The sequence below is a fragment of the Papilio xuthus genome, unplaced genomic scaffold, assembly GCF_000836235.2.
Source record: "Papilio xuthus unplaced genomic scaffold, Pxut_1.1 DF824992.1, whole genome shotgun sequence".
In the NCBI taxonomy this organism is placed as follows: Eukaryota; Metazoa; Arthropoda; class Insecta; order Lepidoptera; family Papilionidae; genus Papilio; species Papilio xuthus.
The window spans coordinates 5,635,324-5,657,060 of record NW_013533657.1 but is presented as its reverse complement, the minus strand read 5'-3'; the positions used below and the strand labels follow the sequence as shown (position 1 = coordinate 5,657,060).

General features: G+C 33.0%; 2 protein-coding genes across 2 annotated transcripts; both read left to right on the top strand.

Moving 5' to 3' along the window:
• The first annotated feature begins 1,873 nt into the window (after window positions 1-1,873).
• On the top strand, window positions 1,874-5,504 carry LOC106126674 (15-hydroxyprostaglandin dehydrogenase [NAD(+)]-like). The gene is made up of 5 exons (XM_013324439.1): window positions 1,874-2,024; window positions 2,544-2,780; window positions 3,706-3,879; window positions 4,265-4,416; window positions 5,247-5,504. Exons 1-5 carry the CDS (start codon window positions 1,920-1,922, stop codon window positions 5,395-5,397), a joined length of 819 nt encoding a protein of 272 aa, XP_013179893.1. The 5' UTR covers window positions 1,874-1,919; the 3' UTR covers window positions 5,398-5,504.
• Window positions 5,505-16,912: 11,408 nt separating this feature from the next.
• LOC106126673 (15-hydroxyprostaglandin dehydrogenase [NAD(+)]-like) lies at window positions 16,913-19,913 on the top strand. The gene is made up of 5 exons (XM_013324438.1): window positions 16,913-17,049; window positions 17,553-17,789; window positions 18,118-18,291; window positions 18,935-19,089; window positions 19,678-19,913. The coding sequence occupies exons 1-5, from the start codon at window positions 16,945-16,947 to the stop codon at window positions 19,823-19,825; spliced, it is 819 nt and encodes a 272-aa protein (XP_013179892.1). The 5' UTR covers window positions 16,913-16,944; the 3' UTR covers window positions 19,826-19,913.
• The last annotated feature ends 1,824 nt before the right edge of the window (window positions 19,914-21,737 follow it).

The following is a 21,737-nucleotide window of genomic DNA, read 5'->3' as shown; positions in this document are numbered from 1 at the left end:
TCGAAATTTGTATGGAAGTACCGTGATTTTTACAGATAGAAACTTATAACTTATTTTTTAGATTGTTAATTTGATAAAAATAAATATGACATTAATGAAATTAAGTCAAAGAAAATGATGATTGTGTTTTACTGAATTGAAATGAAGGCTTTTAATACATTTGATTGTGTAAACAGGTAACGAGCTGCGCGCCGAGAACAGTGCGAGCGGGAAAGGTCAGAGCGTCATAAGAGCAATCAATATAGAGAACACATCGACATTACTGCGCAGAAAGACCTACATAATTCATTTTACTAAAGACCATCTGAAATATTTTATTTCTTTTATAAAACAAAGTAAAAGAAATTGGGATTGAAAATTAGACAAAGTTATTAATTAAATAGTTTTATTTCATTGATTTTATTATTTACAATGCAACGCCGCATTGCTAATATAAATGCGAATGTTTAGATGGATTGATGGATGGATGTTTGTTTGAAGGCATCTCCAGAACGGCTGAACGGATCTCAATGAAATTTAGTATAGAACACATAGGCTACTAATTACTTTTTTAAATTCCGCGCAGACGTACCGCGTACAGCAAGTTTGTTTATAGAAGTGGGGATTTTTACGTTATCAATTTTAACCGGACATAACAAAATTACATCAACGATCCCCAATCGCTGACTACTGGTTTTCTCCTAAGGGATTTTCTTCAAACAGGCTTTGTATTTTATATTTCTTACATTAAATCGTGAATGACGAAGCAATTATTAGGATGTTTTATGCAATTTATTTTATTTTACGAGTCATCATTACAAGATATAAATTGTTACCAACTCTATTTAGTATGTTACAGAAACAAAATCTCATTTACAGGGTGTTTCTTAAAAGATATATCAAAATCTTTGTATAGTTTGAGGACCTCAATATCTATCGTTTAAATCCAAAGTATGTTCCACTATTTTCAATTGTTTCGAATGTTTGGACGTGCGTCCAAAATATTGTTAGGTGTTATTTTTTTTGAGCAAGTCTACTTTTCGTTCTTCTATTTAAAAAAAAATCTGCACAAGTGTGAAGATTAAAACTTAAAAATTTTATACACCTTGTATTTATTTTTCATGTATAAAAATATGAAATAAGATAGCTTTAGGCAAGAATCACTAAGTTTTAGTACTAATATATGAAAATCTTTATATATATATATATATATATATATATATATATATATATATATATATATATATATATATATATATATAATTCTTCTGTGAGTGTGTATGTCACTGAACTTCTCTCAAACGACTGGACCGATTTTGATGAATTTTTTTGTGTGTGTTCAAGGGGATCTGGGAATGGTTTAGATTCACAATTTTCATCAAATATTAACTTCATATTAATTTATTCAAATTAAATACGTGTAGACAGGACAACGTCTGTAGGGTCCGCTAGTATATTTATAAAGTAATTAGAAAAAAAAATTAAAAAATCTTATTTGTTCTAAAATTTTTTGTATTACGTTACAAGCAGACGCTCAGACTTTAATTATCAGTATAGATATAGATAATCGATGTAAGGGCTATCGTTGCCGCAAAATTTTCTTCAAATTTGCCGTTACGTGCGAAACGTGAAGCTTATCGTAATAATATCGACTAGCAGTTGCCCGCGTCTTGTACGGCGTGGATTAAAAAAAAAAGTAGCCTACTACTAAGGATGAAACCCGCAGACAGTGTAGCTTCCCAACAGTAAAAGATTTTTTTTTAATCGGTTCAGTAGTTTCAGGGCCTAATCATTACAAACAAACAAACAATCAAATCTTTTTTCTTTATAACATTTGAATAGATAACAAACCGCATGCGTAACTACGAGCATATAAATATTTAACACTGTCGAACTACAAGTCATTTGAGACGAGAAGCTCAACGTCTAACTGAACCAAGATGGCCGCTAAGTGGGACGCGAGAAACAAAAATGTACTAATAACTGGCGCTGCTTCAGGCCTAGGTGCCGCTTATGCTGAAGCTTTATTAAAAGAAGGCGCAAAGGTAATTAAGTTTAATTGAGCTTTTTTATTACCCGACTGACTCAATAGGGTCATATTTTTCGTGCATATTTAAATTTTTATGTGTTTTTTGTAACCGCCTATCAACTAAATGTCTGAAGTTTTGAATAAGTTTGGTATCAATCGATTCGTATTCTTCCCCTGAGTGTTGCAGCATTAGTCGGATTTAAGTCAGGAATATATATTTTTTTTATTTCATACTGGCAGTCGCCCGCGACTCCGTCCGCGTGGATATATAAAAACTTAATATGTAGATAAGTTATATAAAAAGCAGCTCTTCAAGGCATAAATTCGAAAAAAAATAATATCCTATGTCCGTCTCCTGGCTTTAAGCTACCTCTTCACCAATTTTCAAGCATATCGGTAAAGCCGTTCTTGAGTTATAAATAGTGTAACTAACACGACTTACTTTTATATAAATAGATTAGTCTATTTATAATGATTAGTTAATTAACGAATGCCTCTATAAATTGTCTTTTGGCTTATTATCGTTTTATTTCAGAATATTGCTGTCTTGGATATTGATGAACAGACCGGACAGAATTTCGTCTCAAAATTAAACAAGACGTACAACAATCAAGCTATTTTTGTAAAATGTGATGTTAGCAAAGAAGGAGACATAGATAGGAGTTTTAATACCGTTCTTAATAAATTTCAAAGGATAGACGTTTTGATAAACAACGCAGGTATCATGAGTGATACTGACACTATGTGGAGATTAGCTTGCGATGTTAACTGGGTAAGGAACAAAAACTTTACGTACACATACATATAAACATAATATTATCTCTCTTTATTCAAAATTCTTCCAACTTCCAATAAACAGAAGACAGGCGTGAAGTGGAAACAATTCTCGTCTGATCAGTTTTCGTGCCGAAGGCATAATTTTCCTCTATCTCTTCTCTTCATTTTCTTGTAAAGAAAGGATTGGAAGGAGTGATGGATTTAGTAGGTGACGCATAGGAATGGATATCCTATTCCTATGCGTTCCCTCCTATAGCGATTAAACGTAGGCAACGCATCTGCAAATTAGGATATTAGGTAGCGATCGATTTACTAAAGTGCTGCTTGATCGTTTGCCACCTTATACTATACGGATGTTACGTTTCGCTATAAAAAACAACAAACAGATAGCAAAACTGATAGGTGTAAATCAATAATCTAATCATAATACTTTTCATAATATTTGCGTACAAGGTGTTTTAATATATAAACTCATGACAAGATTGCAGTCTGATTACTACGGTTGTTTGTTTCCTCTTTTTACTACTTTTTCAATCGATATCTTACTAATCTTACTAATATTATAAATGCGGTGGCTCATGTGTCTTAGTTTCGAATCCTACCATGTACCAATGTATTTTTTGATATTCGATTGTCGATGGTATGTCCATCTATGCAGAAATCTTACGGTGAAGAAAATCATAGATATGTATGAAGTCAACCAAACTGCACTTGGCCAGCATGGTTGACTATGGCCTAGTCACTCCTAACTTAGGGCTGGCTGTGAGTCTCTCAATGCGAACTTATAGTGATCTGATGATGATACTACTTTTGGGATCTTAAATATTTGGCCATAACCAAACTATATAGTTATCTAATTTACTTCAGTTGAAATGATGTTAACTTTTTATTTTAATTAATTTGATGTGTTAATGTTTTAGCAAGGATTAGTGTCATTTACGATGAGGGCTGTTAAGCACATGAGGAAAGACGAAGGTGGTGTTGGAGGTACCATTGTGAACATATCGTCTACCGCAGGAATAAGTAAATTTAGCTTTTTACCAATTTACTGCGGAAGTAAAGGAGCAGTGTTGCATTTCAGCCAAAGTCTAGCGGTAAGTACTAACTAAATTTTGAAAATATATTATTTGGTTTAAATAAGAATCAAGTTGTCGATTTCTTAATTTAATTCTTATACTCCTTGGAGAATTGTTAGTAAACCTTTCATAAATGTGTTTTTAAAGCGCCTGATATTTTTGTATTTATAATTCTGTATGATGTTGCCAGTTCATATTAAAATTTAGCTGTGAATATATGAGCAGTTCATTTTCCACTTGTGAGAGAAAATTTGTGATAAATCTTACTAATATGGTTGATGTTTGTTTGGATATGGCTGAAATCTGGCATAGACGTAGAACAAAGTCTGGAGCTACATATAAGCTGCCAAATATGTTTCTTTTTAATTCCTTTAATTTATAAAAAAAATTATTTATATTCCAGAGTGCACCTTTCTACGACAACACAGGTATCCGAGTGCTAACTCTATGCCCGGGGCCCACGGCTACTAAGCTGATGGAAGGTCTTGACAATAGGATCGTTGAAACCACTAATATGGACCAGCTGCAATTTTTGAACGGCGTTCCAGTACAAAGGTTGGTGTACTAACTCAACTTTTTTCTATATAACTTGTACATTTCAAAATATATCCGTTAAAATACTTTGAACATTTAAACTTTTTGAATATTAGGTACTCTTATTATGCAATATCACATTACTATATGAGACAAGTTTTCACAAAACTACTGCAATAATTAATAATGGCCGCCAAGTATGGAAATTTGACATTTATCTCTTTACTTAATTTTGGGTTGGATTAAAACAAAATATAGGTACGCTTTTCTCGATCGACTAACAGGAATTTTCTAACCATGGGTTTCTAAGACCAAAATCACCGTTTACAATGTATAGTTATCTCTGTTTTATCAAAGATAATGATAAGGATGACGATATATTTTATGCAGAGATTTTCGTCTCATTAACCAACACTAAGTACGATTATCAAAACGGTTTGACTGTAATATTAAAAAGTGAGATATCATGAGATTTACATTCGCTAGAGTTGTCCTTTATCGCATCGCGGCCAAATCAGTTTGTCCGTGTATCACAGAGGCTCCCAAACTTATTTTGTCTACTGCCTACTTTGAGAATAAATATTTCTTTAGCGCCCCCATACTTTCACTTATTAAAAAACCACTATAACTTCAAATTAAATTAATTAATTATTGTGACCTATATATGTATAGTAACGGAGAATTCTAAACGAAACTTTTACTATAACCTGCAACTTGAGACCTGCAGCGCCCACAAGTGGGCGTTATCGCCCACTTTGGGAAAGACTGGTGTATCATGTATTTTAATATTTTTATTATTAGGTAAATATGCTGGCATTTAATTTTCTACAATAAGTATTTATCGTTTGCAGTGTTGAGTCTGCTGTGGCTGCCATGATGAAATTACTGAAGGACGGCGACAACGGATCAATCTGGCTGTCTTGTAACGACAAGCCAGTACTGGAATTAACGCCACAGATTAACAAATATTTGAATGAACTGGAAAAGTTAACGTTACCTTAATTTTTTTTATATTTTTTTTTATTATTTTAATGTAATATACCTTATGTTATATCGATGATATATGTGTATTAATGTTACAAAATAAACATTGGTTATATTCAACTTTATTCAGATAACAATTTATTCTCTTACCTTGAACAACCTAAAGTCTAACATTTGCAAAAACTCATTACAATTTTTTTGATTGTACAAAAAAGGTAGAATTTATCCTAATTTATCAAATTTAAAAGTAAATTGTAGATAAGATTATTTTTTAGAAAATATGTTAACAGTAACAGAATATATGTTAAAAAATATATATTTTTTAATAATAAATCAGTAAACAAATCGCCTATATATCTACAAATAAAAGCTACACTCAAGGATGTTGGGAAAATAGATTTTTTATGGTATATTAAAATCTTCTGTTAATAAACTGTTTTTTGAATTGATATCTTACTAATTTTATTTTGTTACGAAGAAAATAAATCCATGACTGTGTCGGTGTACTGGTACAACACTAGCCTTACTAAAATGTCGACGTTTATGTCCCCTCACTAATCATTCTGACACTTGACATTATAATGAAAGCGCGCCATTCGCGACAAAGGATTCTAATTAATAATGTCTAAAAATACATAATTATGAAACTAACATAGTTAATTGTCTCTAAATTATTTACCTTAATAAAACTTCCCCCAAATATACAAAAACTTGCCCCACTTATCCTTTAATCCCCCATTTATAAAATTACGGTTAGTCAAATAGTTAGTCCAATTTCTCTCTCGGCATCAAAGGGCCAAAACTAAAATTATACAATGCGTTAGTATTCATGAAAACAAATGTATTCATAAAACGTCTCTTGATGTCTGGCATTGTATAATTTGAGATATCTTTGCATAAGTAAAGTAAAAGCAACATAATGTTTTACACGAGTCTAATAATTTCATTTTAATATTTCTCGAAGGATATTTTCGTAAGATACATTAGATTTTTAATCTACAATTTCAAGACTTGAGTAAAAATTCCATCGCCTAATTTTTTTATAGCAAAAGGAGCAACTAATTCGTTTTTAATTATAACTCCAAGGATCAAGTCTAATCAGTTATTGATATTGTTTTCAATAATTGTTAAAATCTCTTTTGAATGAATTCTCTTTGCTCTGATATCAACGATTCCAAAGAACTAAAACAAAGCATTGTTAATGTACAGGTAAAAAAGGTACATATAAAATAAACGTCTACTTTGTCTTTGAAATTCAAAGAGAAAAGAGATTTATTGTGAAACATGAATCGTTCACATCGATTGGCAGGCGACGTCCGCCATTGGTCCATCGTCGTGACGTCACGTATCGACCCGCACCCGCCCGCGCACGCATGCGCGCCCAACAACAGCTCGCACGCCATTGGTCGGACGCATTAAACCTAGACATTGTTTTGAAGCGATACATTAGTTTACAAATATGGCTGAAAATGTCACAAGTACTCTCGAATTTTCTATATCGGCATTTTTAAAAGCACAATTTTATGAGTAATAGTATAATATAATAGACAGATAATTAAAATAAAGCCACCATTTTGACGAATCAATTTCTTACTTAACTATGGAAAATGCTTGGTAAAACAATTAGTCTGCAACCGGTAACTCTCTACTAGTACAAAGTAATTTAATAAAGTACAGGAAATTCACGGGAAACCCTGTTACCGTAAAAGCTTTCTGTAAGCTTACCTTAAAATAACCAAATATTATACTTGCGTCTTTTGTTATCTCTATTTTTCCAAAGGGAATGAAAGGGATGAAGTAAATTTGTATTTCCGTACAGATGTGAATGGTTACAGCTTACCATTAAATTTTACGTAACACGATTGCTTTTCATATAAACAAAAAGAGTGGATCTTCAATAATCAGATAACTACAAATACGGGAACTAACATTATCAAAGGCCGAATCATTTTCATTAACACCCGCACAACATGTTAATGATAAATATTGATCCTACATCCATTGTCGAATTGTCACTAATATATACATATTAATAAAATTGGAGTGTCAGTTTATAACACATAAAAGCAAGAAAAGTCATATTTCCTACGATGTATTTGCGTTGCTGATGATCGCTGGATTATTAATACTTTTTTTTAATTCGAAGTCGAGGGCGATTGCTAGTCATTAATAAAGATCTTACTAATATTATAAATGCGAAAATTTGGATGGATTGATGGATGTTTGTTTGAAAGAACAGAACGGCTGCATGGATCGCGCCGTATTTTGGCATAGATGTAGAACATAGGCTGGAAGAACACAGACTACTTAGGAAGTTTATTTTACTTCCGCGCGCACAGAGTCGTGGGCAATAGCTAGTAAAAAGATATCTGAAGGATACCTAAAACCTAGACATAAGTTCAGTTTTAAAAATTAATATCGTTTAAAATGTGCATCAGTTCATTTAAAAAAAATAAGCAACAGGATTAATAGTGAATATCTTAAAATGCTACAAAAATCTTCATATATTTATATCGCATCCTGAATGCGTGAAATAAAAATAATTTCTTGTTTCTGAAACAGTGATTTTATTGAAGTTATAAAATTACTGTATTGACGTCACAACTTCGTACGCACAAGCGTTAAGGCTAATAATTTTACCTATATGAAGGCAATAAATTCAATTTTTCACAAGCCTGTTCTAACAAACAAGCTATGAATATGAAATCAGGACAAAGTAATTAAATAGATATTGTCTCTTCATTGTGTTTTTACATTTATTAAAGAAAAGCCGTCGCCCGCGATTCTGTCCGTGTGGAATTAAAAGAACCTTAATAAGTAGCCTATGAGTTCGTCCTGACTATGTTCTACATCTATGCCAAATTTCATCAAGATCTATTGAGCTGTTCCGGATATACCTTCTAAGAAACATCCATCCATCTAAATTTTCTCATTTATAATATTAGTAATATAAGATAGGAATGTTTTTCTTCTATTGATATAGTGAAATACATATAGAAAAATAACAACGTAAAAGCGATTAAATGAACTGAAAGTTGCGTCCAACTGAATAGTTAATATGACTTAGTTAAAATAGTTATAGTAAATATCCAACAGTAGATAAAGGAATTTGGCTTGAATCCATAGTTTTCAAGTCGAATGACTTTATTTGTACTTGGCACTGAATCCGTTTATATTCAGTGATTCATATTCAAACTTACAAACATGTTTTTAAATATATTCACTAGTCATCAGTCATTTAAACATATTGATTTTAATATCCTTTTTATTATAACTATGAACTTTGCCATAACTAATAATATAAACATTATGAAAAAATCTCCCCATTTTACAGTATCGCGTCTAGACTAAAAACAGGTCTTCAACCTTTTTCTTAATTTCACCGTATTCAGACTTACATGTTTAAGTATAGATTCTTTAGATAAACTCTTTGAATAAAACACAGCGCTCCCGATTGCACATGCATCTAGAATTTTCCTTCCATATCAATATATTTTTTGTCTTCAAAACAAGACAAGTTAATCAAACGTGTTATATTGCAACATTTATGTGTGCTTTATGCGTTTTTATACTAGCTGTCGAACGCAACTCTATCCGAAAGAAATTAAAAAAACTTATTTAATAGCTTGTGTTCTACATATATGCCAAATTACAGCTAGATTCATGCAGCCGTTCTGGAGATACTTCCAAAGAAACATCCATCTAAGCATTCGCATTTATAATATTATTAAGATTATTCCAGGTCTATCCGTAATAAATATAATGTTATCAGAATATCCTTATCATAATACTAAGGCTGTTTTTGAATCAATTCTATCTTACATAATTGATATTTCTTTGCGTTCAAAATACAAAAAAAAAAACTTTAAATATCAAAGCTTTATATTTACAACTAACAATTGGGCAATATTTTGTTGTTTATTTATTTGATTGCGTGGCGCAAAATATTCGCAAGCTTGTTGTGAACAATTCCCCAGAGGTGCAGAATACATGGTGCGTACAATTTATATTTCGTCTTCTAATCTCTCTCTTGTGAGCTGGTAACCCGTCTGAATAAGTAATGTATCCTCTTATATAAGAACATTTTAGTTATATAATTTCAAAGATCACAAATTACCGTGGGTTACCACTGCCGAATGATCATTACAAAAACCGAATATTGTTAATGTGGGCTGACAATATATTTAAAGTGAAGTTCCAACAGTGAAAGCCCACAGGTACTGAAAAATAGAACATGTAGACAAAGTTCATGAATTTATTTTTCTTTACAACTACACTGCTGCAACATTTTCAGATACACCGGGAAATGGAAGCTAAGAAAATTCACCGTGACTTGCAACTTTATTTCTCTTACGTATCAAACTGTAGACGGAGAGCAAACACGTCCCCGGACGCTACGTTGCCTTTGTTTATGTGCTGCAGCTACGACTACATGACGAAGCGAGTGAAATATGTAGGCAAGTCGGTCGATGCCCCCACATGGACTGACGTCGCCCTACACTATAGACCAGTACAGCAATGTAATAACCAGAGTAACAAAACTCTCAGTAACATTTATATAGACTATCATCATCAGTTCACTATACGTCCCCGCTAGAGGGCTTGCACCTAAGTTAGGGGTGACCAGGCCATAGTCAACCATGCTGGCCAAGTGAGGGTTGGTTGACTTCACACATATCTTTGAATTTCTTCACAGATATGTGCAGGTTTCATCACGATGTGAAGGATGTGAAGGAAAACATTTTTTCACAGTAAGAACGCTGGATAAATGTACATATCGAGAATCGAAAACACATTGATACATGGCGGGATTCTAACCTTGGGCACCAGGTCTAATAATAAGATCAACAAAAAATCTCATAATCTTGTCAGCATTCGAGTAATTGTCATTTAAAATCTATTTCCACTAAATAGTTAGTATTTTCAGTAGAATTGTGTTTTAACAGCTCGAAGTAGTATAACTAAGGCCATATCTAGTTTCAGTAAATGTTTTCATCGTCCAGTCTTACAGAAATAAATTCCCGATAAACAAGTAACAGTTCGATTCAATAATTCCCGTTTGCTCGTGATAGCGCCTTTCAGTAGACGCTTCATACATTTTTAATGTTCCCCTATCGCCACTCCTCATACCCCACCCCTTCATCCATCAGATCGCGGATAACATACATTGCGAATTCAACACGAAATGAAAATAGTTATCTTGATGTTATAACGGTACCTGGCATATGAGATATGGTTATCGCATACATTCATTATCGTTGTTACACAGATAAAGCCATTTACTATAAAAAAAAAGTACACACAGATTAAAGACATTATAAAACGAATAGTGTATTTCACTATTATATTTCCACAGGCGCTTATTATATTTAATTCGTAATAAGAAACAAACCCCTGCATAGAACTAGTTACTAATGAAACTTAAGCGACCCTTAGTTGCGGCTCGTGCCGAACTAGGCGCCGGCTCGTCGGGCCCCGCGGCCAATCAACGTAAGCCATCATTTATTCCACTCCCCAACTTTAGAAACACGCAATTCAAACTATTACTAAAATTACCCTTTCCATTTGCAGTATAGTATAACATGGGCTACCCCAACAATATGAAAATAATTAAATCTTATAAAGTTTGATTTACATACGTAAGAAATTTAATTAAATTTTATCAAATGAAAGGGTTATATAAGGAGGTTACCTACGTATGAAAAGAATACGTAAACTATGCCTTTTTATTTCATTATAATAGTTATACGATATGAAAATTTTTGTTACAATTGCATTCTGCATTTTCATTTCTTCCACTATAATTTTGACCTTTAACTCTCTTATGATGAATGGAGATATTAAAAAAAAGTAGTTACGACCATTTAGGCCACTGAAACATAGAGTTATCTACTACGAAACATACAAAATTAAAGAAAAATACAACAGTGTGAAGCCCTTTCAACGCTGCGTACGATGATAGTGCATAACGTGCATCTAAAAGTTTGATTTTTAATCAAAATTTAAGATACTTATATCTCACATCGCATGATAAACATATCATGAAAACCACTACATTTCCACCAAAATGGAGATAATAGCGATAAAAGATTTCAACACAATCAATACGATGACCTAGGACAAGAACGAGTCATTCTTATATATATACAGAGCTCAATATTCTGGAACGGGTCAAACATAAACCGATTGGCAAGAGAATGCGTCAGCCGAGACATCCCACGCTCCCCTACTGACGCCCACGCCACGGACTTTATCGACTTTCTTTCAGGATAATACGTAGACATATCAAATAACGATATATTTTTATAATTTGCCGCTTTATTAGTCTACTCTTTAGTTCAGTTTGTATGTAATATAAGTCCTCTTTTCCCTCCCACCCTTTTTAGAGTTCCTTACCTCAAAAAGAAAAAACGGAACCCTTATAGGATCAGTTTGTTGTCCGTCCAACAAAGTGATCTTATAAGAATCCGTGTGTCGGAGCAGGGGACGCATAGAAAGGAGAATTATTGTCTTGCTGTACATCTCATCCGTCCATTAAAGATAGGCTGCGCATCAGCAATTGCGGATGTCTATGGCCAGCGATAGCTTCGCCATTTCGGCGAATTCAGGTGGCAACTTGCTCGTTTTACCCTATATAGTGCTATTAAAGTGTGGATTTCCAATGCAGACAAGTACGCGGAAAAAGGAATTATATTATCTCTGATTTTTTAAACAAAATAACTGGATAACAACATGTTTTTATACATGTGTATCTGTAGTGGAAACTTACAGTTATAATGTTAGTTGCATAGCAGTGAGTCATATATGTCTGCACTTGGAAAACTTGTAATAGCGTATGCGAGAATGTTCGAAAAACAACCGAGTTCAAACAAAGGATACAATAATGTGGAAAAATGCAATTTTAAATCAAAGGCTTCTGTTATAAATTAAATTGTTTAGAAAAATATTATTAATAAAAATAATTTACCGTTAAAATGTCTCTCATAACGGGCCACGTATCACAATTCAATCATGTAAAACCAGCATACCATTTAAGACGTGTTAATCTCATAACAAAATGCTATCTTACTAAAATTATAAATACGAATTACTGTATGGATGGCTACTTATTAAGTTTTTATCTTTAACTAGCTATCGCACGCGATTCTGGCCTGGCTCGCCCGGTGAAATACCACGACCACACAGAAGACAGGCGTGAAGTGGAAGCAATTCCGCGTTTCGTCTGATGAGTGTGCGTCCCGGAGGCCAAAATTAGTCCTCTTTTCCTTCCCACCCTTTTTCTTATAAGGAAAGGATGGGAAGTGGAAGTGGACTTTCCGGATGAGAGGATGCACGGAAAGGGAAAATATTTTCTTTCTGTGCATCCTCTCCTCCGTCGATTAAAGGTAGGCAACGCATATGCAATTGCGTATGTCTATGGGCAACGGTCACTTCGCTATTTCAGCGATTTCAGGTGGCCGCTCGCTCGTTTGCCACCTTATGATATAAAAAAAAATTCTGTCCGCGCGGAATAAAAAAAAACTCAACTATGCCAAATTTCAGATGCAACCGTTCTGGAGATATCTTCAAAGAAACATCCATCCATCCAAACATTCGTATTTATAATATTAGTAAGAAGTAAGCTTCGTGTCGCGAGCAAAACTTAGTATAAAATTCCACACCCCAGTATTGCAGCATCAAACTCGATGCAGCCCATTGTCCATTATCCTTATTCCTTGACCCATTGACCTAAATATCGTTATATAGGTGACCTTTATAAGAGAAATGTTCTACAAAATATGCCATTAAGAGTTATTTAAACAGAACTTTCTTTACAAATTATATCAAATTTTACAATAAGTCAAATTGAAAGATAAAACAATAAAAAAAAACTTATGATTACTTGATTTTATCTTTATATAAAGATATCTTATTAATATTATAAATGCGAATGTTTAGATGGATGGATGGATCGATATTTGAAGATATTTCCGGAAGCGAGCGTCTCGATTCAATTTGGCATGGATGTAGAACATAGTCTGGAAGAACGCATAGGCTACTAATTAAGTTTTAAGTACACGCTGACGGAGTCGCGGGCGAAAGTTAGTTCTATAATACAATGTAAATTTATTTATGAAATATGACTAAGCTTGTAGATGACACACAGATGGCAATAGACGGCGCCATGCTGACGAGACTTTCAGCTTTCACAGTAACAATTGCGTCTAGTTCAATAAATAATCTAAAAAGACCTATTTTGTATGAAATCACTTTACGTGGTATCGACCAAGTGAGTTATATTGAACAGTATTTTTGCTTTGGATTTCCACTGTCAAGATACTTGTATAAAAACATTACTTTATCTCTCTCATTTTCTTTGAGAAACTGAGATAGCGAAATGTTTTTATATATGTGTTCCATCAGTGAAAACCAACGATAAATATAACTAGATATTAGATAAAACCAAATAAACTTATAACAGCCTTTTTAGCTCACAATTATTGATACGATCATTGTATTGATATCGTTTATACTTTGAAAATAGCATAAAAAACTTCAGTTTATGCTTAGTAAAATATATATACACACACATGCACATAAAATCCTTTATCCCGGGCAACCTTTTAACATCTTCCATTACGTTAATGAATTTTTAACACCGTAATGGTTTAATACCATTAATTAATCTACGCCTGAACATAAACATTTCATAAGCGTTTTACATCCAGGGGTATAAATAAAAATTTCTTTAATAAAATCAGAGAGATGATAATTACGAACGACGACGAATCTTTTGACTGGCTTTTACAGTAGACATATTTTGCTTTCATATGTTTTTATCGTGAAGAATATTTGGACAAGCATTTTATTTCATTTAAATGGATCATTTTAATCTTAATGAGGATATCCCACACTGGTGGCGCGACGATAACATAGTTTCCCGTATGACATTTCTCTAAGGAACGCATACAAAACAGTCTGAAGGTTGCTAAAACTGCAAAGTATACGATTCCCTTATTTTTATACGATCGCACAAAGATCATAACTGAGCGATACGTCTCTGCAATTTATAACATGTTTTATTAAAGTGCTCCCCTCAGTTCGTAGGACACGTGACGTCGCAATCGAGACAAATTTAGACACATTTTCTCAACTTTATGTTGAAATAGGGAACGTGTCTTATAAGGTCGGTTGGATATTATCGCATGACTTGAATAATTTGAAAACGTAAATCACCCATAGTAATATCAAGTATTTACATGAGATGGTTTATTCTCTGTTATTATCAATCCTTCCGAGAATAAGGTAGACAGAGACACAATTAATATTTTGCGTATAAAGCAAGCCCAAAATTGGCCTAATTAGATACATTTCTTGTAACAGAAACCTCAACTAAAAGTAACTTTAATTGCATAATCTCGGCCACTTATTTACATTCCAGTGATAATTAGAACAATATATTTTTCTAGTTTTTATTCTTAAAATATTATTTCGTATAAATATTATACTACTAATAAATAACTAAAACTAATAAAAGTACTAATAAACATTTGTGATGTGTATTTTTGTGTCATTTAATTTTAAGGGAAAATAAATCTCGTAATACGAAATCAATTCGATGAAACAGTTTTAACCCGAAAAGGGATTAATTGTGTTGCAACATTAATTATTTCACTTCATAGTTTCACATCCGAGGTACAGTTATAACAAGATTGTTTAAATTTTACTTAAAAATTAATTAGTTATCTTTAACTGAAGTATTACCTTAATTACACTTACCTTTTGCAACGATCTATGTAGTACCACGAACAATCTGAAACAAAAAATCACATCTTACTTTGAAAACATTCGCTGGTGTTAAATTTTATAAAAATCATACAGGAACGAGATTATTTCTAACCGCATATTACTGTCATAGTACACGAAGTATAATGGAAAGTGGTGTTTTTTTCCAGAGAAAGAGGAGATGGGCCAATATTGCTGTGTCAAAGATACTGACAGTAAAACATAACAGAAAGATTTAAAATTACAGTTTGCCTAAAACCTTTTTATCGTCTTTTACATTTCAATTTAAAACCTGGCTGATTTAAAGTTTACTGAAAAAAAAGAACATATAAGCCGTGAACAAGTCTAGTCGCGTTAAGGGTGTCGTTGAATGCCTGAGAATAACGCTGACTGCAACCTATGTGCAATGTAGGTCGAGATCGACACAATCTTAGAAACTTACATGTGTGCGTTATTGGTTCGAAGACCAAGAGACATTTGTAAACTTATACATATAGAATATTCCTATTTTCACTGTTAAGAGACTTCATTAATATTTTATATATAAACTAGTTGTCCTGCGACACCGGTCGCGCGGAATAAAAAAGACTTAATAAGTAGACTATGTTCCACATCTATGCCAAACTTCATCAAGATCCGTTGAGCCGTACCAGAGACACTTTCAAACAAACATCCATCCATCCAAACATTCGCATTAGTAATATTATATTTTTGTACCTGATCAAGAAGCTATCAAAAAACCTTGACTTGCATACATAGATAATCAGTTATTTTCAATTTTATACACGAGATAAGTCACAATAAGGTTATATAACTTATATCAGCAAACAACATATCTAAAAATATTTGCTAAGAAAACAAATCATCATCATCAACCTGCCCTTATTCCTATCGAGGGTCGGCACAGCATGTACTACTCCTCCATACATCTCTATCAGCCGTCATATCCGAGTCTACCCCCTTCTTACGCATATCCTCTTTCACACAGTCATTCCATACTTTTTTTGGTCTTCCCCTACCCTTGTAGCCATCCAAATTCAATCTCATTACTTTTTTGCTTATATCATCATCCCTCCTCATAACATGTCCAAACCACGCTAATCTTTTACTCCTCAATTTCTCGATCACTGGCGCTACTTTCAAACTTCCTCTAATATACACATTTTTAACTTTATCCTTCCTTGTCACACCACACATCCATCTTAGCATACGCATTTCAGCTACATACAATCTTCTTTCATCCGAAACCTCGGTGGCCCAACACAAAAAAGAAATTATGAGTACTTATTTTACCATGATGTGAGAAGCTACATTCGAAATAAAAAATCTTAGTTAACTTTCATACTGCGACAACGCATTTGGGTAATAGCTACGGTACACCGCACGCTATCCTTTGTTATTATATGTAGTTTAAACATATGAATCAGAACGAATAGACCAATTGACGTACCGTCTAGCTATGGTAGATATACGGAAACATACGGATTACACCGCCAAGTTTATGTAATCCGACACTCAGGTGCGGTCTCATCGTGGGATATCGTACTTCGTATCTTACGTATATACGACACAATACAGAAAAATCATCATAATCTAATCCTATCCCCGTAGAAACAAAGCCTGGGATAAGATAGACAAACAATTTACTTGCAAAAAAATATTCTAATCATTATCAAACTTAAAGTTTTGATGACTTGGCAGAATATTACGTCATTATTATCTTAAGACACGAAGTAATCAGTTGTATATAAGGAGAATATTAGTTTTAAATAGTCAGTTGATAATTTGTTGTACAAGAAAATGGCTAACCTGATATCTCCGGAAGGAAAAACATTTTTAGTGACAGGCGGTGCTTCTGGTATAGGAAAGCATTGCGTTGAAACATTTCTTAGAGAAGGGGCCAAGGTAGGAACCTCTATTTATTATTCGTTGTACAAATTGCATGAATTCTATGTTATTTTTCATCAACAGTCTTCGTCTGCAGACTGCTGGATGCTTTTCCCAAGGCTTAATAATTTGAGTATAATAAATAAATAGAAAGTTAAAAATCTAGAAATAATAACTGCTAATATAGTGCTTCTTGACTCAATTGATTTGATAGAAAAGTATCTTAAAAAAATAAATTATATAAATAAAATCTGTGAAGTTCACATAATCTTTAAATCTTTACATCAACATATAAAACAGAATTATCATTATTTGGAATTCGACGTTTGTTTTTAAGCCAACTGACTTAAACGACCTTTGCCCCCTATTGGTTATCAGCTCGTTTTTGTTTTTTACACTATAAGGGAGCAAAACAGCACCGTCATGTAAAGTTAGATGATCACTCACTAAATGTCTACACAACACAACACTACTATAACAGTAAAATCGTTTTTTAAGTAATACATAATACTTTTTTACAGGCCGTAGCTATTTTAGACGTGCAAGTCAACGTAGGCGAGGAGCTAGCTAAACAATTAAACAAGACTTATCCTAATAAAGTTATATTCATTAAATGTGACGTCGGTGACGAGAAAGAAGTATCCGAAGCTTTTGATAAAGTTCTCGGACATTTCAAGCAGTTAGATGTAGTTATGAATAATGCTGGTATAATGGTCGACAGTCCTACTGGATGGAGGAAAGCTTGTGACGTCAATTGGGTATGTTAAACTAAAAAAACTCTCTTTATCAATATAGAACTATTTGTCGCCCGCGACTCCGTCCGCGGGGAATTAAAGAAAAACTATTGGTCGCACCGTAGTGTTATATAGCCTAAAGCCTTCCTCTATAAATGGACTATCCAACAAAAAAAGAATTTTTCAAATCGGACCTGTAGTTCCTGAGATTAACGCGTTTAAATAAACAAACAAACATACTCTACGGCTTTATAATATTAGTATAGATTCAATGTTAGGTTGTTCCAATGAACCACATGATTATGTTTATGATAAATTTTTAAATGTTTTAAACTATATATTTGAATTCCAGCAAGGTCTTGTCTCGTGCGCAGTAAAGGGTCTTAAACATATGCGAAGAGACGAAGGAGGCGTAGGAGGGACCATCATTAATGTATCATCGATTGCAGCACTATACAAATTCCGTTTTCTCCCAATCTACAATGGATCCAAGATGGCTGTACTTCACTTCAGTCAAAGTCTTGCGGTAAGTTATTTTTTATAGGAGAAGGGGGCAAACGAGCAACTAATCGCCTAATCTTTATATATATAATTCTTCTGTGAGTGTGTATGTCACTGAACTTCTCTCAAACGACTGGATCGATTATGATGAAATTTTTTGTGTGTGTTCAAGGGGATCTGGGAATGGTTTAGATTCACAATTTTGTCCGCTGGACAATGTTTTTTTTTAATTAATTTTTAATTTATTAGTAGTTGTTGATTTTGGAATGTTTTACATTGGATCCGACAGACGGCGCTACCATCGCAGTGTCAAATTTTAAATAATATTCGAATTAAAGACGTGTAGACAGGGCAACATCTGTCGGGTCCGCTAGTATTATGTATTACCTTAGTAGATGTTGTGCTAATTTTCAACTGTATATTACCATTTTCGATCGATATTGTTATATATGTATTGATAATATTATTCAGAAGTTATTTTCAAGCAACTAATTTTGCGATTAAATTATCTATTGTTGAAAAGATAAGAATATGTTTGTGTTAAGATGTTAATTAGAAACTCTGTACTATCATATTATATTCAATTTACTTTACCAAGTGAGAAACAACAAATTCTATTTATTAATTTGCAACTTTTTAACTATCTTTAAAAGTTAATTTGTTTCCAGGGCGGATCATTCTTTGAGAAAACCGGCGTAAGGATACTGACAGTTTGCTTTGGAGCAACCGAAACTGCACTCCTACAAGGATTGCAAGACAGAACTATAGATGATATAGGAGCTGAGGAAATACTTGTTGTTAGCAATGAGATGAAACATCAGAAGTAATCAAATTATTTATTATATTAAAGTAAACTTAACGCGACACCTTTTAAATAAGTTAATTAATGCAACAGAATAGCTTAAAGTGCAGTCAGCTACATAAATTATCAGTGACGCATCTGCGATATAAGCCAGGTTTTTTGACTTGCGTCTCGCATACTGGCCTTATATATATTCTTTAAACTATCTCCGCACCTATGGCGCTATCAACTAGTGAAAACGCTAACAGTGTGATGGCCCTACAGTATGCGTTAACAGAAATCTCACGCAGACCGCATGATAACGACTAATAAAATTATCTCCATACTATTTAATGTGACATGATAAAAGCATACAAAAATTCTAATCAAGAATCTGTTCGAAGAGCAACATTACAGTAACTAAATAAAACTGCGAGGCTTGATAAAGTGCATTCGCTACTAATCGATTCTATAAAGAACTTCAAAAATGTATAGAACTGACAGTAACTTTTGATAAGTCACGTGATTATAGCGCGTCAGTTTAACAGCAATCATTGATTATACCGATTGATACATGAGTAAAGCTCTGATTCATCCAATCATACTTATACCTTTGTGATATTGTTTCAGGGTTGAATCTGCTGCTGCAGGTGTTCTGAAGATGTTCAAAGAAGGTGCCAATGGCTCCATTTGGCTATCAACCGATGACAAACCCGCCAAGGATATAACCCCATTTATCGATGCCGGGTTTAAAGAATTTGAAAAAGCATTTATATAAAGAAGTTTATCGATAATATTTTGTTAAATATTTTATAGGCATACATAGAACATAAGAAAATACACGACACGGAGAAATATTATATCAATTTTTTCTCTATATTATTTCGTAAAGTTCTCTTGTAATTCTAAAGCAAATAGTAATCAAGATTGGAATAATAGAAGTTTGAGAAGAAGGGCGTATCGCGGGAATGGAATCTACAACGGAATTACAAAGGTCTCGAACTCAAGACGTAACGCGAGACGAATGCAAATAATTTAATTAAGTAGGAAAAATAAAAAGTACGAATCTTTAGAAAACATGGTACAGATATCAAATAAAGAAAAATTGTCTTACGTAATCTGTAATCATAGTACTAACTATGGTTGACATTTATCCTACATAAGTATTTGATCACAAATCAGCGTCATCATTTGTTTTTACATCTTAAGGTGGCAAACAAGTGAACGATTAAGAATACTGCTAGTTTCAATTGGATATTTCAATTGGTTTCACTTATACAAAAACATATTGTTATCCCTTTCATTCCTTTAATTCAGTTAAAAAATGCCACAATCAGGAAATTGTTGTTTTTCAGTTGGTTTTCAAATCGAGAATGAACAGGACAACAATATGTTTTTATACAAGTATTTTGCCATTAGAAAGTTGTGTTTAAAGAGCCTTTATATTTATTTAACATTATCTCAGTCTTCAAACTTAGACCCCTAAATTAAAAATTCCAACAATAACATAATTTAGTAACAATAACATAACAGTGATAGAATTTTCTTTATAGAATAGACACCCCATGGTACGTTGACCTACGTTAAAATCGCGTGCGGCGCCATTTTGCTGCGATACCCATCGCATATATGTACTCCATGATTATAACACTATGAAAAAATAGTCATAACACTCATGTTCCTGTCATTAGAATCCAGTGACTTGCATTAATAACATATTTCCCTACTGTTCGTTAATTATTGATTATTTAATAACATTCTTTTTAAAATAATTTATCCAAAGAAGTTATTATTTTTAAAGCACAAAGACATGACTGCAACTAATTCACATCATCAATGTATGTTTGTTAGGTATCTCTAGAATGGCTACATAGATCTGTATGAAATTTGGGATAAATTTAGCACATAGTCTGCAATAACACATAGGCTACTAAGTTTTTTTTTAATCCACACAGATGGAGTTGCGGTGGACAGCTAGTAATGAATAACAACTGCTTAGCCACAATCCCACACGATATTAAGCAATATGGTTGAAAAATATGCTAGTTTAAAGTATGTATTTACTCTACTCTTCATTTTTTCATTTTCAATTAATTTATTTCTATGTAGGGACCATAGCGGAATGATGACCATTATCTTTGTAGTTTTCTGAAAAATCCTTTGAATTTAGGAAAGTGACTCAAATATATATAGTAGTAGTATAGTAGTAGTAATGAATGCATGTAAGCAGCACTTTTTTTCAGACAATTAAAGCTATGAACAATAGCACTGTCTGGTTAGTAGTCAAAAGCATATTTAAACAAAATTAATTTAGATAAAAAATTTGGAAAATGGCTAATAGATGAACTAATAATAATGAAAACCAAAGAACCCATCTTGTTATATTCTTTTGAAGTAATTCACATTTTTATAAAATAGAAAGAATTTTCATCAAAAGCACACTAAGAAAATATACTAATTCTCTTTGTTTAGGTAAGTATAGCCTCGACCTCATAAATACTAATCGTTAATAAGTTATACAAAATATTCTCTTAAGGTAAAAAAAAAACTGAACTATACCAATAGCCTATCAATACGTAATCGTTAAACCCTTATTAAAGCTCGTTTACTTTTAATCCAAGGGTTTTTAGCCTTTAACAGTAAAAAAAACATCCATAGCTGCTCTAGAACTATTCCGTGAAAAATCAATA

Bases quoted from the DNA above. Each gene is read 5' to 3' on its own strand.
- LOC106126674 (XM_013324439.1), top strand. From the start codon at position 1,920: ATGGCCGCTAAGTGGGACGCGAGAAACAAAAATGTACTAATAACTGGC. The intron at 2,025-2,543 runs GTAATTAAGTTT...GTTTTATTTCAG, and splicing joins TATTAAAAGAAGGCGCAAAG to AATATTGCTGTCTTGGATAT. The intron at 2,781-3,705 runs GTAAGGAACAAA...TTAATGTTTTAG, and splicing joins TAGCTTGCGATGTTAACTGG to CAAGGATTAGTGTCATTTAC.
- LOC106126673 (XM_013324438.1), top strand. From the start codon at position 16,945: ATGGCTAACCTGATATCTCCGGAAGGAAAAACATTTTTAGTGACAGGC. The intron at 17,790-18,117 runs GTATGTTAAACT...TTTGAATTCCAG, and splicing joins AAGCTTGTGACGTCAATTGG to CAAGGTCTTGTCTCGTGCGC. The intron at 18,292-18,934 runs GTAAGTTATTTT...ATTTGTTTCCAG, and splicing joins ACTTCAGTCAAAGTCTTGCG to GGCGGATCATTCTTTGAGAA.